The following is a 17,993-nucleotide window of genomic DNA, read 5'->3' as shown; positions in this document are numbered from 1 at the left end:
TGTTCTAGCGTTACCAACTAAGACGAAACGGAGAAATCTATTTTAATATCGTTACGGGGGGGTTGAGAGAGGCAGGGGTACGACAAAATTTCGTGTCCACGAGTTGCCGGGTAAAGTGGATGTTCCAAAGTTCAATTTTAAATCGAAAACCAACTAGGACCAAACCGTGCACAGCGTACCCCGTCACACCTGACATTTTTTCTCGTCGTTACTATCCCTCGGAAAAATGATAAAATTACTGAAACATCGTCCTGGTATATGGAGAAAGAGCCTTGAAAATTTCCGCGTCCAATAACCGCGCAGAATAATTGTTATTTAACTCGAAAGCGAGGGGGTTGAAAGCACGATCCGAGGCACGAAGGGGGCTACTGTTTTAAATGCCGAACGGGCAGGGGCACGGACGCGAGAGCCACGGCTCCCGACTCCGAGGGGTTTAAATTTTAAAGGAAGAGGGAGGGGGAGGGCACGCGGACTTTCCACGACCCCTAAAATCCGGCCGCCCCAGCCCCCGCGTGTCGGATAAAGATTTCTCGTTTCAAAGGAAAGGCCACCCTTTCGCCGGTGTTTCCAGCGTTACGGGGGTAAATTGAGTTGGAGCGAAAACACGCGTACTACTTATCGCGGGCGCAGCCCCCTGTGTGTCTCGGCCCCGTCACGCCGCGTCACGCCGCGCCACGCCGCGGCCACCCCAATTCGGCCGAGCTCTTACGTGGGACGTAAACTTTTCACGAGGGTGAGAGGTAATATCGGCCATTCACGTGCGAGCTTCTCCTCCCACCCGTTTCCTCGCGGCACACGCGCCTGCATGCGCCCCCCGCCACCCCCGTGGCACCCCCCACGCTTCCCGAAAATAAACAGAATCGAACCCTTTCTGCGAATTCAAACAGCCAGAAGAGGGAGCCAGCCTACTCGCTTGCGCGCACCCCCTTTGTTCGACTTTCGAAAACTCTATTTCTGGTGTCGATCCCGATACGCGAGGAACGATTCCGTCGAGGGATCGGTGGGGGGGGGGGGGGGTTCGGGTGAAAAAAAAGAGTGTAGCCACGGATCGTCGATCCGCTGTCAAAACAGCGAAATTCGACGCCCGGTAATCGGGGCACAGGCCTGATTTTTCATTCAACGAAAGTTTTCCGGGGATCCGAAAGGGGTGCGAAAATGGATCGGCAATAAAACACGGGCGATCGATCGCCCTCTGTTTACCGGAAACACGATACCGTTGAAACGATCCTGAAGGGATCGGATGATTAATCAGACCCCGGGATAATTAAGGGAAGACCGAGCGAGCGAGCGAGCGAGCCGCGTTTCCGAGAGGACTATCGATGATTTTAATTGCCTCGCGTGTGCGGGGAGAGAGAGTTTTTCTGGTAATTTGCGTAGAGGGCCGTCGACCCTCTTTCTGTTTACTCCCGGCGACGTTTCGAGTCGAATTTTTCGAACGGCGTGGCCTGTAACCGGAGAAGATTACGCTTTCGTTTGTTCCTGCCTGTTTCCTTTATTTTTCGAAAGGAGATATCGCTCGCGCAAATAGACAATTGCTTCGAGAAATATTGATCGCTTTCACGGAAGCAGGAAATGAAATTTTCCTGTTAAATTACGCTGTAGAGTTTTTGACGATGGAAAAGGATGGAATTCGGGTCTAAATTGGCGACAGGCTAAACTAAATTAGACAGATTCTAAATCGCAGAAAATCGGATGATTGGCAGCGGAAGATTCTTCCGGGTGAGAAAATGGCTCGGGCTCTTGGTTTGCGGTTGGAGTACGCGAAGGGAAATCCACGACAAATCGTCGAGGCTATTCGTGCTTCGGTGGCTGGTGGCAAGCGTATTTCAAAGTTCCACAATGTCCCATAACGCGCGCTGATTTACGAGATCGCGTGTCCGATAACTTTCGAATATTCCCCGAGAGCGAGTGGCTGTTAGCCTTAACAAGGCAGTTCGACGAGTGCGTAACGAGCGAGGACTATTATTAAGTGCGCCGCCACGCTCTATCGATGCCCGGTGGCGTTTCCGTCTGCGTTCGAGCACCGATTGGACGTCGGTGTGCCGGGAGATCCACCCTTCCTCTCGTGTCCGCCCGCATTTTTCCGGAAAACCTCGTCCGCCTCGCTGCCCCCCTCCCGGCCCCATTATCCTCGCCTCGGGTAATTAGAACGTGGCCTGGGCCTCCGCGGAATTGCCCTGCTCGCGTATTTAACACGCCTCGCTGATGTTAAGTAGATACGCGGTTCGACCGTCAAATTACCGTCTCGAACGAAACAAGACGTTTCAATTCGAGACGGTAGAAATTATTTCGTTTTTACTCGGAATCGAGTGGGATATTGAAGTGACAGCGAAATTGCTGGCTACGTAATGCGACGACGCCTTGTGCGCGCTGTCGGTATTGCCGCAGACCCGTGGACCGATCATAATTTTGCTGCTTACCAATTTCATCGTTGTTCTATCGTCGCGAACGATTAGACCCGAATCACTGAAACCCTTGAATTATTGCGTTCTCGTCTTAAATGTGTTTAGAATTAAAGTGACAGCAGAATTGGCACCTGTAACGATACCTATACATGTATATCTGTATAGTCTAAGGTCTCGATCGATCACAATTTGTACCTGCACGGCTTGCCAATTTTTCTTGTTATAGTATCTGTAACAGCCACAACGGAGTTTCGGTGTTCTAAAAATTATTTCGTTTGTATTTTTCAAAACGATTAGGACAGCTGCTTAAAATACCGTAGCAGAATTTTTAACTCGTCGCTTTAAATCGAAAGTTGAATTTTGTCTGATCAAAGTCCGACGAAAAATCTAATCTACGAATTGAAAAAATTTTAAAATGTTTCTCAAGATCGCGAGAGCTTTGCGTTTGGAATTCGTTTGTTTATCGGGTTTCTCGCGGCAGGGGGTTTTAGATTTCCGCGAAACGTCGACGGACGTCTCAATTGAGCGGCTCGAAACTCGTGGACGTGTCTCGATGACTGAGCCATTGAGTGAAATATGGAGTCGGGGAATTGATTCGACGTCGGATCAGCGTGGGAAAGAGAAATTGAAATTGGGGCTCTCGTTGACCTCTTCATTGCCCAGTCCCGACTCATTCTTTCTGCTCGCTTTTTAACGCGACCGTGAAAGAACATTTGTTTCGTCGTCGATTCTCTCTGCCCACGACGCATCTCGTGTCTCACATCGATGAGAATTAGTCAGAGAAAACTGCGATGCACGATTTCAAACGAAAAAGCAACACCAGATTAATCGAACCTGCAAATAAATCCAATTCGCGACCTTTCATTACGAGTATTTTCTCAAGAATATAAATATATTATACAATGAAATGATAGAGTATCATTTAGTTAATTTTCATCGTCTGGAAGACCATATAAACGATTACACGGTAGTATTAAATGAATTGAACTTGCACTGTAAAAATGTTGTAACCGAAGGAATTAACAAGTGTCTTGATATCGGTGTACGCAACAGCAAAAGATCCCGAGTCTATGAATCACTGTAGCACCGAATAAACACCGCGAAAGTGCACAAATAGAGATCGCCCCGCAACAATCCTCCGGGCAGAGGGATTAATTGAAAAAGTTACGATTATGGACGCCGAAAGGCCACGGTCTTAAAGGATGTTCCCCGAGGAACGAATTTTTAAATTGCCGCGCGAATTCGTCGATTGGTTCCGTGAACGTTCTCTTTGAAGTCCGAAGGTTTTCTTTAGAACTCCCTTTCCCCTCCGATGAATTATTCGACGTCGATGGGGTTAAGAGGTTCGACTCGTACACACTGAAACCGAGAGGGAGAGGTAGTGGAAGAGAGCGAGAGCGAGAGAGAGAGAGGGAAATCGTTTCTCTCGTGTTTCCCCTTTTTTCAACGATGCAAATGCCACCCCGCTAGAGGCTCGACGGGCACACACGGTTCGTCGATCGGCTATTTTTCAACCAGCCATTGGCAGCTCGGACGATTTCGAAAGACCGAGGGTCGCCGGGGTAATTAAATTTAGAATATTTTTTAAATTTCTCCGATTCCGCTCGCATGATTTGGCACACGTCGTTCGACGTCGCCGCTGTTCGGCGTTCACCAGAACGAGCAGAAAGACAGAGGAGAGGCTGACAGAAAAGGCGGAGGGAAAATGCGAGGGAAAAAATAGTGATTCCACGCGAACGCCGCGCAGAACTTCCCAGTACCGTGATCCACCGCGGACCGTGCACAAACATTCCCATTTTCATCCGGCATAGTCTAAAATCGTCGCCGGTCTTGCGGGTCGTGCCACTGGGAAATCATTTTCTGCACAGTTTGCAACAAAGACAGAACGCTCGCGTTGAAATAATTCTTCTCGTTAATTTGAATTTTCTGTTCCATTCGTTCGATTCTGCTATTAATTTCGCTGGGATTAATAGACGCGGTTCTACGACGGAAGACTTAAATAAACAAGATCTGGGTCGACTTTGTACGACGGGAAGATTGGCCACGACTTTAGCTAGACGAGACGTATAAATCTCGGAAGATCTGCGTTTTCAGAATCTCCGAATCTTTTGTTATGGCCCGGGACATTGATGACGATAAACCCGTGCCAGGTTCTCTGAATCTCGATCTATTAACCTCGGCGGGGCACTTGTCCAACAATCGTGATCGCGCGGAAACAACGAAAATACTTTTTTCCCTAAAATATGAAACATTGCGCAACGTTCCCATTGTTCGCATTGCCAAAGTTAAAACTATTTAATCCATTGCACTCTGACAGCCTCGAATTAATTTTTACGGTACTAGATTCGTCTGTAATTAAAAGATTGGTAAAAATGTATTTATGCGAATAAAGCCACGTTTTATTCAGAAGAAGAGACCGCGTTCCAGAATGAAAACAATTTCAAGTGCAAAGAATAAATTTTATAAAAATGGCACGTCTTGTCTGGGTGTCTAATTGTTGCCTCGCCAGTCAATTCGAGGTGTAAAAAAAAGACGGAGAAACGTTCGACGAGCGACGGCCGTTGATAATTCAGGATCCCACGCGACGAACGAAAGTTCCGGAGCGGCTCGGAGGCGGGATAACCACGCGAAAACGAAATTTCCGCGTGTCTGGGCCACGGTTTACGATCGTCGGCGCATCTCCCGCGCCCCTGCGAGCCCCCTCGCGCACGGCCCTGACCCTCCGGAGTTCTCCGGCCGTTTTAGTTTGGCCTAGGGCTAAAACAATCGGCGGTTCGTGGTCTTGGTCTTGGTCTCGGTCCTCTCTTCTCTCTTCTCTCTTCTCTCTTCTCTCGGTCGTTTCCACCGACGGTGCGACGACGCGTGCTCTTCCTTTTTCTCGATTTTCGCCAAGCGCGAAATAACAGAGGCGCAGAGGGAGAGAAGAGCGCGGCGAAGGGAGAAAGAGAGATGAGAGAGTATAGAGAGCGAGAGAGAGAGAGAGGGGAGGACGAGGGGGCACAGGCTGAACAGCTAACTCGAATTACTAAAGCGCCGAAGAGCAACGGCTTTAAGCGACTTATGGCGAACCCGAGGAACGACGCGGGATAAACCCGGGAAGAAAGCTCGATTTATTAGCGACACGGCGCTGCCACGCTCTCTCTCTCCCTCTCGCTCGCTTTCTCTCTTTGGAGCTCTTTCTCTCTGTGATTTTACCGAACCGGCACGGGGAAATTGATTTACGGGGTCGCTTCCGAGAACGCGCGCCCTCGGACCGGAAACTCGCGGCTCTTGTGAAACCAGTCGCGGGTCTGACCGTTTATACTCGCTTTGCCACCATCGACAGTCGCCTAATTCCTCCTACTGCTTGAAATTCCAGAGGGATATTCGGTCCGAAGATGCTACGAATTTTTAACGCCGCGATCTCGATCCCTTTGGTTCGGACAGCTGAACGTAAGTGTCTAATAAAAGTACGTTCACGCGATGCATTTTTTTTATAAGCAACCGCTTCGTAAAATAACCCAAAAATATTTCCGTCGAAAATGGCGCGGGCGAAACGGAATATTGAAAAAATGACAATTATCCCGACCTTTTTGAACAGCGTCGGCGAAGCGAATCGAAGTTGTCGGTGTGTGCCATTGGTGTCGTTGCGGGGCTTATTACGAGCGAAACGAGCCATTACGCGGCAGAGAACGCCGGCTCTCGTACTCGAAGCGCATTTTGCGATCGCCCCGCGGCCCCTTTTCCACTCGTTTCGCGATTATATTCTCGAAATAGTCAACCGGATGCCGGCCGACAGCACGCTCGCGGATATTCCGTATATTTCTGGCGACCCTTTTTCCGACGAAAAAGATCAAGGCGCGGTCGAGAAATCCTCCGACAGAAAAATCCTTCGTCGAAAAAACACACGCGGAAAGTGAAATTTTTCAGCGTTCCGGCGCGTTCGAGCGCAGGAGAAACGCCGTTTCGATGAACACAAAGGGTTGATACGGAGAGACGGGTGCAAGGTCCGTTTTGGTTAATGACACGGCGACGGTATTTGTTTTCTTGCAAACACGATTTATGCACACAAATTTGCATCGTATTATGGTATAATTTGTGTTGCAGATATTTTATAATAGAGAATTGTCGACGGGGACCTTGCATTTATAAAAGCGCGGGGTCATTTGCGCGTCGCGTCGAGGAGGAAGCACTGCTCCATTTTTTTTTAACGTCGTCTGGGTTGTTATTTTCCAGTGGAATATTTTTAATTGCATTTAATATGGACGGCGAATATACATCGAATCGAAAGAGCAGAGTCTAACGACTGGATATTTCGTAAAATATCTTTCTAGCTTTTTACCAGTCGCAGAAATAGTTGAGAATAATTTGACTAATTAGTTTCTCAGGTGACAGAATTTGTTTGTTGGTCGGTGTGGCACAGGTGCGGCAATTCGACGAAAATTGTAAATTAAAATCCCGAAACCCGCAAGCGTTCCCCTACGACCCAGCCGCCGGCCACGGGTCACATCACGTTTCATGCGGTTTAACGTGTGCAAAACTGTTCGAAGGGTTTCGGATTAAGCGCTTTCCGCGTGGCTGGACGAGCATGGCGTCTGAATTACTTCGTGAAAATCGATAATACACTACTCTCCCTCTCTCTCTCTTTCTTCTCTCCTCTCCATAATGCTGTCGGCGTGCGGCAGCTGTTAAAGTGTTTGACAAATCGCCCTTTCAAACGAATCCACCTAGATCGTTGCTCTCGGTGTATTTAACTCCGATCTCCCCCGAACCTGGGAAAAAAAGAGCCCAAACCCCCGAAAAAACTCGAGAGACTTCGATTGGTCTCGATTACCTTCACCAGAAAAAAAAAGACTCTGATCACACACGAGCTCTGTATATTCTCAGGACAACGCGTAAGCCATTCAGAATCTCGATGATTTTGTTAATCGACGTACGCTTCGTTGAGGCAAAGAGAACTACGATGCAAAAAGAAACAAATAAGAATTCAGAGCCGATTAAAGCCGATTCGTCACCACCACCGCATTGTCCACTAAAGTTTGGCAGTAAACTACCGTTGAAGAAAAAAATAATAAGATAAAAATACACCGAAGGCTGAGGAGAGCAGCTCTCGGTCGCTCTAAGAACGCGTTTAGCATAAATCCTTGACCACCGTGCGTCGCAATTAAAAATTCCTCGGAGCGGCCATTAACAGCCGGATGGCGGATTGCCGGACAATCAGACAAAAGGCGGAGCATGTTCGTTTCCACCCCGTAATAGAATTTACTATCTCTACATTAAAGGCTAATTAATGGGCCCGCCACGATTTCCTTCACCCTTCACCCTTCACCCTTCACCCGGCCAACGCAGCGTGTCCGCCTTTCGCCGGGCAAAAAGAATCCCCTAGCACTGGTTTCCAACCCTAATAGAATTAGCACTGTAGCCTACATCCTGGGAGAACTCGGCTAGGTCCCAGAACCGTACTTCCGCTGCCGGGCAGCCGATCGACAGACGTATCATTACGCTCGCGTCGTGCTCCTCGTTTTGCCGACGCATCCTCAGCCGCCGCGTTTAATTGCATACTTAAATATTTATACGCGCGGGAATATAAATCGAATCGATTCATAAAAGGCGAGCCAGCGGCCAGGGAAACAAGACCATCGTCGTTGGAAGGACCCCGCGATCCTCGGGATCCTCGAGATCTCGCAAAAAAAGGGCGAAAACGAGAGAGACGGAAGATATCGGGCCCTTTCTCTCTACTCTACCTTTGTCTCTCTCTCTCTCTCTCTCTCTCGTTCGCGTCTCTTTCTCTCTCCTTCTTCGATTCCCCGTCTCCGTCCGTTCTGGCCCCCTCGTCCCTCCCCTGTGCCCCCGGCTGCTCTATTAATTAGCTCGCGGCAGCTCGGTCTCTCTCCGCTCTGTTAATTTACTCTCGAGGAGGGCGCATTTTATTTTTCGTTAGGGCCCTCTGCGAGCGTCGTCGTCGATCCTCTCCTCTCTGGCTTGGCCTCCTCAATCCGGCTCTATTAATTAGCCGGGGCCCTTTTTTCCCCGCGGCCCGGACCCGCAAGACCCGTCGAACCCCGTCGAACCCCGTCGAACACCGTCCAACACCGTCAGGAAAAAGGCGAACGAACCGGAGAAGCGGGCCCCCGAAAAAAAAAGGAATGCGCGGGGCCCCGCGTCTCGGATTCCAGAATCAGCCGGAAAGGGAGAAGAAATATTCCGGTTTCGAGCAAAACGAGCCACCGCGGGTACTTGCCCCCCTCCCTCGCGGGTCCCCCCGCGCCTCTCTCGGGGGGCCTCTTCGGGGCCCCCTCCCCCCCGAGATCCACCGAGACCTGGCACTCTGGAACGCAAACGATTCGCGACGATTGTTATGCGGGCGGTTTCGTAACGCGATACCCTCGGGCCCCGGGTCCTTCGTCCAGCCTGGCCGAGCGGGGCCCCGCTTTCTTCAAGAATTCGGACCACTTTCCTAGGGAACAGCGATTTTATCGGGACCCGCGTGCTGCCGCAAATATTTGCCAAACTAGAGAGAGACGCGGCAGGGAGGGCTTCAGGAATCATCCTAATTGCCCTATAAATATATATGCTTTCCTTGCAAATATATAATGTTCTCTTCAAAACTTGATTATCGCGTTTAATATATAGCTTGTACATATCCAGCATTTAATCCAACTCTTCTCATCGATGAACTTCACGTTCCGTGCAAAGAACGTCACAATTGCCGACACCAATTGGATCCATCGATCTTCTTTTCTCGTCGACCGCTTCCCAAAGAGCCTACGGCATAATCCCAAGCTCAGAGACGAATTGTCGTTCGTCGATCTTGATCTTTGATCGAATTTGCCACGGCTTGGCTCGCGGATCGTCAAAGATCTAAAGCGGCCGGATCAAGGAGGCAGTCGACGGCTCCGTGGATCGAGGCGATCGGATCTCGATTAGTTAATCGGGCGCCGCGATAAAGTCGTATTCTTGGCGGTCGAAAAATCGCGAAACGTCCGCCAGGAAAAAACGGGGACGAGAGAGTGGTTCTCGAAGCGATCCGAAGCGGCGCGAAGCGCGTGACACGAGAGAGAGAGAGAGAGAGAGAGAGAGAGAGAGAGAGAGAGAGGTTGTGTGTGTCCGCTGAAATACACTCGTCGCAAAGAGGAGTCGATAGGGAGGGAGAGAGAAACGGTGAGAGGGGGGGAGAGGGAGGGAGAGCGGGTGGTGGGCGCGTGTATCGTTTCGTTTCGATCTAGCAACGATGGATTCCTGAGTTTCGAGGACGGCATGCGGATTGCCAATCGCTGTTTCCCGATACAAAGGCGATCGGGGCCAATCGCGCGGCCAACAAACATTGCGGCATTCGCAGCTTCGTTTCGCAATTCCCTTTTTCGAACTCCGCCACTTTTATTGCCAGATATTCTAGCCCCCGTTCGCACTCGCAACAACCCTCTGCTCCGCCTCTTCCCGATCTCTCTCTCTCTCTCTCTCTCTCTCTCTCTCTCTTTATCTCTCTTCTTCTAGGCATCATCTCTCGACTCTGTTGGTCTCTCCTCGCCTGGCCCGGTCTCGCGTTAATTATAGCGGACGGAGAGAACACTGGGAAAAAATATAAAACGATGTTCCCTCCTCGCCGCGCTAGGTGGCGGGACACCGATTCGTCATCCCCTGCTTCGGGAATCACGATCGATACGGATCGATCGCTACACGCGAGCCTCGCTACGAAATTTCTTACTTGCTGGCAGCAATTATCTCATAATAGGAACGTAGATTTTTCGGTGGGATCTATGGTAATTAATATTATTATTTAAACTGTGGGATTCGCAGATTTAATGTTAACAAAGTGCGGTGTTAATATCACTGCAGTAGCAGCATTTGTTGCAATAGCAGTCAGCCATGGACAGACACAATATTAAAATCTATATGGAATGAAGTAATGTGCACCGAATGAGTTCCTAATTTAATCTCGAACGATCAAAGTACTTATTTCTCCGTACCTAGATTTGTTCGCAGATCTTCAGAAAGTTCTTGAAATATCGTGAACCATCCGAAGTTTATAAAATTCGGCAGGCAGTAATTAAAAAAACAGCTTTCCATTTTCTAAACGAGCCCCTAGTAGTGAGCCAGAATCGGTCTTAATAGGTCGCAAATCTCCATTGGGTCGGTCGCGGAGTGAAAAATCCTCCGGAGCCGCAGCCACGGAATTTTCAACCCGGTCTCTTTTTGCGGGGGTGGAGGGTCCGGCCTGCGGCGATGAGAGCGTCGAGAGCGAGATGGGGGCAAGAGGGGTGGGCGCCAGCAGCAGCCGCGACAGTTTGCGGAAAAATGCGTTTCTTCTGTCGGTGCCGATAGCATCGATGGGGCCCCGAGGATCCTCATCCTCAACCTCAGCGGGCGCCTCGACGCTCCCCGCCTCGCCTCGCCTCGTCTCGCCTCGCCGTGCCTCGCCGCGTGCTTAAAAGAACAAGAGGAGGACACGTCCGAGAGGATATTCGCCGCGGAGGGCACCGAAAGGCGTGGGGGGTTCCGAGCGGAGGGAACGGGACCTACGGGGACCTACGGGGACCTACGGGGCCCCGCTCGCGAGGACCGGGAACGCGGGGAGGGAGGGAGGGAGGGGGGGAGGGGGGCCGGCTGGAGAAGAGCGAAAAATTAGGGACGGCATTCCGTCTGTGTACCGATGCATTTCGGTGACCGCTGAACGGCCGTGGACCGTTCCCTTTTAATGCGATCGCGATTCCGCGAGCGGTAAGAAATTAATAAAAAGTTGAGGAACGATAAATTAGACCGGCGACGACGAGACGGCGCGAGAACCGGGCCCCGGCGCGGCCCCGGCTCGGCGGAATAGGATCCGGCAAAGGGGGGGAGGAGAGGGCCCCGTAGAAACGCCGCGGAAAGAATACACGCGGGGCCCACGGGCCCCGGGGCCTCGCTCCGGGCGATAATAAATTTCAAATATAAATAATAAAATTTCGAATCGCCCCGGCCTTCGACCGGCTTTTTACGAGGTTGGCGGACTCGATGCTATGGCTGCCGGACCCCCTAGGCGCACCCTTTTCGGCCTCTCTTCTGCTGCCCCGGTTCACCGTTTGCTCCCTCCGTTCTCTGAAAATCACCGCGGATTCCTCCGACGCCGATTTCTTGCGAAAACTTCGAGCGTTCCGATTATTCCCAAAATCTAAAGCTATTTATCGCAGCCCTCTTCTTTTTAATGCCGATTATTTTGACAAGGAAGCAGAATTTTTTGGAAATTTACGTGTCGTTTAATTTTTTGTGAATTCTCGAGAGGTGAGAAGAGTTTCATTGAAAAGAATTGCGAAAGAAGGCGGCGCGCCGTTTCCGAAATAATTACCGCCGTTTTCAATCAGCCCGGAATGGCTCGGGGATATCGGCGAAATTAGAAACACAATCGTTACCGGGGCCCGGAGCTAGAAAAAGAGAACGAGCACGCGTGTCGTAAGAGTTTAATGTTTATGCATGGGGGCCGCGGAACGAGACCCGGCTCTCGAAGAATAATGCATCTGTAACCAATTATGCGAACAGCCGCGGCGAGAAAGCCGAGGCGAGAAGGAAAATCGCGGAACGATGAATCGAAGATCCGGCTGTCAAATATTTATTTAGCTGTTCGTTCGACGAACTTAAAACGCTTTTTAATCGACCGTGAAATTCGCTCTTCCTCTCTTTCTCTTTCCCACACCTTCTCGCGTATCTATCCCACACGGGTTTTGTTTCCTCTCCCGGGACTCGATAACTATCCTCTCGAAATTGACGCGACCTTTCCTGATTGTTTACTCGCGATACAATTATCGCCAGATTATTGAAATTGGGAGACGAACCGATTCTATTTCTCTTTCTCGAAACTCGTGCTAGGTGCCGGTTTGACACAGGATAGAACGCAGCTGAAATTCGCGCGGAGCATCCCGTCTTCGGTGCATTCTCGGGCAAAATCCGTCGAGCAACCGCAAACGCGGTAAGTAGATATTCGCGGCCGGAACGCGTTCCGAGCGCGGTGGATGGCCTACCTGCCCCCCGGGTAAGTCGAAAAATCCTTCCACGGCCGAATCAATCTCCGTGGACGAACGAATAAGAAGAAAGGGGATTCGCCGATTCCCGAAAAGATGCCCGAGGAGGGCCGGCTCGCCGAATGAAAAAAAGTCGAGGAAGCACAAAAGCCGATCCTCCGGCGATCCCCCAAATCCGTTTTCACGGCAACCGCATAAGTCAGGAGCGATTTTTCTCAAAGCCCGGCTCCCTTCGCGTCCGCGTTGTGACATATATATGGACCTTAAAGGGGGCTCCTATGGTGGGGGCGTAGGAACGCGTCGGTGGTTCTTGGGAGAACGGCGAGAGGAGAGAGGAGAGTGGAGGGAGCGGGGGGACAGGGACCCCGAAGGGCCCCGTGGCTCTCTCGCCGCAGCGCATATGCAGAGAACGCGGCGGTGCACCAGTTATTTATTGTAGCTCCCGTTTATGCTTTATTTGTTATTTGCCTGGCCGACTGGCTCTCTCTCTGCCTGACTGCCAGCCCACGTAGGTGTACGGCGTGGCTACGGGAGGGTACCTTATCTACCTGCGAGACATGCGTTACACCGGCCTTGCTCGCCGAGATGAGCCAGATTCGCATAATTGGCCGCTTAATACGAAGCATTCTCTTCCAGCGAACCCCCCCGCCGACCCCGCGTTCCCCTCTCTCTCTCTCTCTCTCTCTCTCTCTCTCTTCGAGAACGCGATCGAACACCTCCCTCGCTCCCCTCGACGAGAACATCCTATCAAAATTATTTCTTCGGTGCCTGAAACGTTTCTCCAAATTCTGCGAGTTCGATGATCTCGTAAAGGAAGCTGGGAATGATCGAGGAGAAGAATCGTTCTCTGTAGAAATGCTAGAGAACTAGATTGCTATGTTTATCGGTGAATAAATTCCGAGAGCGTCTCGGAGCGAAATGAAACGGTAATCGGTGACCCCGGGCAGCCTTTGCTCCTCGATCGTCGATCGGATCGTCGATCGAGCAGCAGAGCAGGGATATCGAAGCGACGGCCCGGCCCGGCCAAGACTCGGCTCGACTCGGCCCGGCCAGACCCGACCGGCCGGGCTTTAACAATTACAAGCAATTTACGACTTTAACAATTACCGTCGTCGTACGCGGAGGACCGTCGTCTGCGCGGCCGGGGCTGCACCTGTTCGACATTCATTTACGGCGCGGCCTTAACCGTCTCGTTGATACGCCACGGTCGTTAATTCACTTTAAATACAATTTAATTAACAGTCTACGCGGCTCCGTGTCGCATTAATATTCGACGGCCCGCCGAAAATTGTCTATTACGCTCGATTGCCGCGCGATAAACCTTAATTGAGCCCGCAACCGGACCACGCGGCCCGATGCTACTTTACGAGCTTTGGAACTTTGCTACTGCGCCGTCGGGCTCCGCTCGCATTTCCGAACACCGGAGTCCGAGCACCGCGCGCCTGTCTCCATTACTCTACATCAGAAAATCCGAAAGCAGATCGTATCGATGGAAATGTAATTTCGCTCCTTTGAGCTCGGCTTTAATTGACCGGCCACGGTGACGCTTCCGTTCCGCTGTCGTGCCCGACGCCTGCCTCGATTTTTCTCCGATGGAAATACAATTAAGAGAAACGATTTCCACGCAGAATTGCGTAAGCTTTTTCTTTTCAACTTTTCAACCCAGCTCTTTGACGCCGCGGCCTTTTCTAGGAGGAGATATTGCTAGAAAACCGATCGATCAGCTGTCTCCCAAAGCCAAGCGATTCCAAGACCGAAAACATCTATTCGGCTTCAAGAGGCGTATTGACTCGCGATTATGATTGACAAGATAGCATCTCTCTCCATTCTTACCGAACCAAACTTCTCCAAACCAAATGTAACAAGCTCTGCGAGCCGACAGGCTCCGAATCTGCCTCTGCGGGTGGCCAAAAATGATTCTCATGGACCTAAAACCGCCGAAGAAAGGCTGGATCGTATCGATCGCGATCGACGGAAGCGTCGGCAACGCGGTGCGCGCCCTGCCGTCTTCCCGCGAAGATTGATTCGTGAAGCGCGATGGGCGATGCGCGATGCGTGGCGGTCGGCAGTTAAGTCATCCGTGTCGTAACGGCGCTGTTACCTCGCGAGCGCAGCCCTCTCGAGTCTCGACACGGTGCAAGGTGGCCGGCGTGCGGCGACGGTAACGCGGCAACGCGGTAACGTGTCCGTGTCAAACAACGCGACCGAGTCAGAGGGCAGAGCGCGAAAACGGCGATTGCAGTCGATAGTGGGGGGGTTCCCCGCGAGACGAGGATGCAGAAAGGGGAGGCAGAAAAAGAAGAGGAGGAGGAGGTGGTGGAGGTGGAGGTGGAGGGAACGGAGCAGAGGATGCGAAGAAGAAAGAAGTTCGAAAGAGGGTGCCCCGTGGCGGTCCGAAGACGAGTGGAGAACCAGGGCGGTAAACGAAGGGGGTTGGGGGGGGAGGGGGAGGGGGCAGGAGGGGGATGGGGACGTGGAGGAACCGGAGAGAGCCGAAGACACCGCGAGAAAGAGAGAATAATGCGTTAAAGCAGCAAGCAGCAACTACTCTAATTGGCCACTTTGTCCATTTATTCGATTTATTTAAATTATGGGACAATTGACAGTAGGCATTCTATTTTTTAAATCTCCCCGGCCAACCGGCTGATTGGGCGAGATTGGCGTGAGACACTGGCCCCACAGATTCCCCAGTTGTGGGCTTAATCAGCTTTGATTGCTGTCCTCTCTCTCTCTCTCTCCCTCTCTCTTTCTCTTTCTCTTTCTCTCTTCTCCCGCGCTGCTCCACTGTTCTACGTTTCTCTGTCTTTCTTTCTGTTCTCGCGTTATTTTCTTCTTTCTCGCTCGTACTCTCGCGCGCACTGCTAACCGAGAGCCTCTCTCTCTTTCTCTCGCCTTCTCTTTTTGTTGTATGTCGGCGAACGGCAGCGCTACACACGACACAGGCAACGCGCACAATTTTATTTTATTCCGTTTCATCGCGGATCTCGCGACGGCGGGCTTAATATCGTCCGGGAGTGCGAGACGTTGATTGGACGATCCGAAATTGTGGGAATGTGTCTCTGGATTACAGAGACACCGAGAGAGGCCGCCCACTCTCCTCTCTCTCTCTCTCTCTCTCTCTTTCTTGCTCTTTCCGTCTCTCACGTTTCCCCCTCCGTCCCGGCCTTCCTTTGTCAACCGATTACCGTAATTTCCGCTGTCGCTGCTGATTCGTTTCTTCGTTTTCAACTGAAAACCTTCTCGTCCGACCGCGGAAGCTCTTTCAATCGGACCTACGCGCGCCTCGTTGTCTTATCGAACTTCAATTAACCCGTTCATTACCTTCATTTATCCCCCCCGACCGTGTACAGGTTTTGGAAAACGAAAGGCAGATGCTACGCGATTTTCGAACAAATTAACGCGCCGATATCGATCTTTTTACGATAACTAACAAGTGCCGGAGATATCGATGGCTACCGACAAAACTCTCGATGAAAACATCCTTCCTTCCTGTTATCTCGGATCGGTTTAACGAACTTGTATCCGAGCGAATTTTTCAGCGAGTCGAACGAGTTAAACGAGTCTCGGAAAACGCGTAATTACGGACGGCCACGAGCCGGCTAAGACTCGGCCGAACGTTTCGCAGCATGATCGATCCGGAGTGGTCGCGTCAGTTTCCGGGAGGTCTTTCCGAATTATTTAAATTTCGTGGACAATGGTCCCGCATCTCTCAATTAACAATTCCCACGGTCGGCCGGCGTCGGATCGGTAAATCTCGTTGAACGAAGGACGCACGAGCGTGTACGCGCTCCGAAACGCGAGCGCTGCGGCGGCGGGCGGCTCGATCCGGTCCCATCTTCTTCTATTTATTCGATTGAATCGGTGCAGGCTGGTGAAACGCGTGCAACCTGACGAATCGAGCCGTGTCCCATGCTTTCAGCGTTTTGTGGCCGGGGGCTCTTCCCCCTTTATTGGAATATCCGCCCACAGCATTATGGGAATTATCAAGGAAATGGGATGAGCGCAAAGTGGGTCCCACGAGGGGGCTGAAGGGGGTTTGGCTCCGAGCCGCCTAGCCGCCTAGCCGCCGAGCCGCGGACGAGATCGGGAAAGAGAGGAAGAACCGGGCCGCGTGGAAACGGATTGGATTCATGCAGGTCCCCTATAAGCACCCCCATCCCCGTGCCTCTCCCGAAAAATTCTGTCTCCGATGGGTTAATTATGACGCCCGAATCGTCAATTTACAACACCGTGAAAAATACCGATCCGAATTATTATATAAAACACCATCCATTTTCAGGAAAGCCGACAGATTAATTTAGCGGAGATATATTATCTACAAGGTACAGCGATTTCGGTATGACAAATGGAAAAATTGTTCGCGTTTAGTGGTTAGAAATATTGGCCAGAAATTGTCCTCGGATTAACGCTTCTCCCGTCGTGAAAGTTTGCAACCACCTGTTGCCGCACCCCCATCGCTGTCACAGCGAATCTGACATTTCAAGCTTGGATTAAAATTCGACCAGAGAACATGTTGTACGAGATAAGCAGCTTTCAACAGTTCAAGCAGTGTTTAAGTTGCTTCGCGATTTCGCGAACATACGCGACGGATAGGAATTAATTCTGAAAAAAGAAATAGCCTTTCTCTTCACACTAAATTTTTCTTTTAAACACATTACTGCAGCAAAATCTACTTGTTTCAGAAAAAGATCTGAAAAGTACCTACTTCGGAATATTGCCCAGCTTTTCGCCTTAAACGCTTGAATAAAATTCATATACATATAAAAATTTTATAGTCTGTTGTTCCATTTGCAAAACTTACGAAAAAATTCGTCTGCAAAATCGAGACTAAAGAATGAAATCACGAGAGTATGAAGAGCGTCCCGCGCCGAATCTGATCGAACCAGATCATCGTTCGTCCCGACGCCCACGCTCTCCCCGCTCCCCCTATCCCTCCGCGCCGATTTTTTCCCTTTATCATTCTTTGTTTCTCCGTGGCCTCCCTCCCGAAGAGAGGCGCGCGCGCGCGCTCGCTCGCTCGCGCGCAGGGTCGTCGAACGCCGGGGACTCGATTTGAATCTAATTACGATCCCGATAATTCCGTAAGGAGGAGGAAATAGTAACTCACCGGAAACCTTCGGGTCAGCTGCCTCCACCTTCATCGCCGCCAGGCTCGCTATTGTCGGCGGTACCTAAAAGAAAATACATTACGATGTACAATGCACCAGCATGCTCAGGGCCGGCTCGCGTCGGGGGACGAAAGGGAGGCCGTCGCCGGCCGGCGGCCGCCGGCCGCGCCCACGCAGGCCCTGGGGGACGAACCGAACGATTCTATGATGCCTAGCGACTGCCGCGACACGTGTCGCGTGTCGTCGAAAAAACCCGCCAAATTATCCGGGCCCTGGAGCGACCTTCCCTCCGAACCGTCCCCCCTACTTGTTCCGCAATCTCTACGTTTTCAAAAACCATCTCCGATAACGACCGACGTTCCTCCTGCAACTAAACTCTATCCAGCGACGCGGTTCGGCGATTCGATTTATTTCAAGCTTTAGAGACATTTTCCACTTCTGTAGCAAAATTCCTATTAAAACGAGCAGAGTTTCTTTCAAGTTCTGACAGCTTGAAATTTAGCAGAATT

The 17,993-nt window shown here is 51.0% G+C and overlaps 1 protein-coding gene across 2 annotated transcripts in view; it reads right to left on the bottom strand.

Moving 5' to 3' along the window:
* The window catches only part of LOC144469467 (zinc finger protein castor homolog 1-like), a 34,903-nt gene extending 17,361 nt beyond the window's left edge, over positions 1 to 17,542 (bottom strand). For both annotated transcript variants that reach the window (XM_078179797.1, XM_078179798.1), the window contains exon 1: positions 17,484 to 17,542. In XM_078179797.1, coding sequence (XP_078035923.1) covers positions 17,484 to 17,517 — 34 coding nt within the window. In that variant the 5' untranslated portion in view covers positions 17,518 to 17,542. The remainder of the gene's footprint in view (positions 1 to 17,483) is intronic.
* Positions 17,543 to 17,993: the final 451 nt, after the last annotated feature.

The sequence above is a fragment of the Augochlora pura genome, chromosome 4, assembly GCF_028453695.1.
Source record: "Augochlora pura isolate Apur16 chromosome 4, APUR_v2.2.1, whole genome shotgun sequence".
In the NCBI taxonomy this organism is placed as follows: Eukaryota; Metazoa; Arthropoda; class Insecta; order Hymenoptera; family Halictidae; genus Augochlora; species Augochlora pura.
Note: the sequence above shows the minus strand (reverse complement) of the source record. Positions and strands in the feature narration are given on the sequence as shown.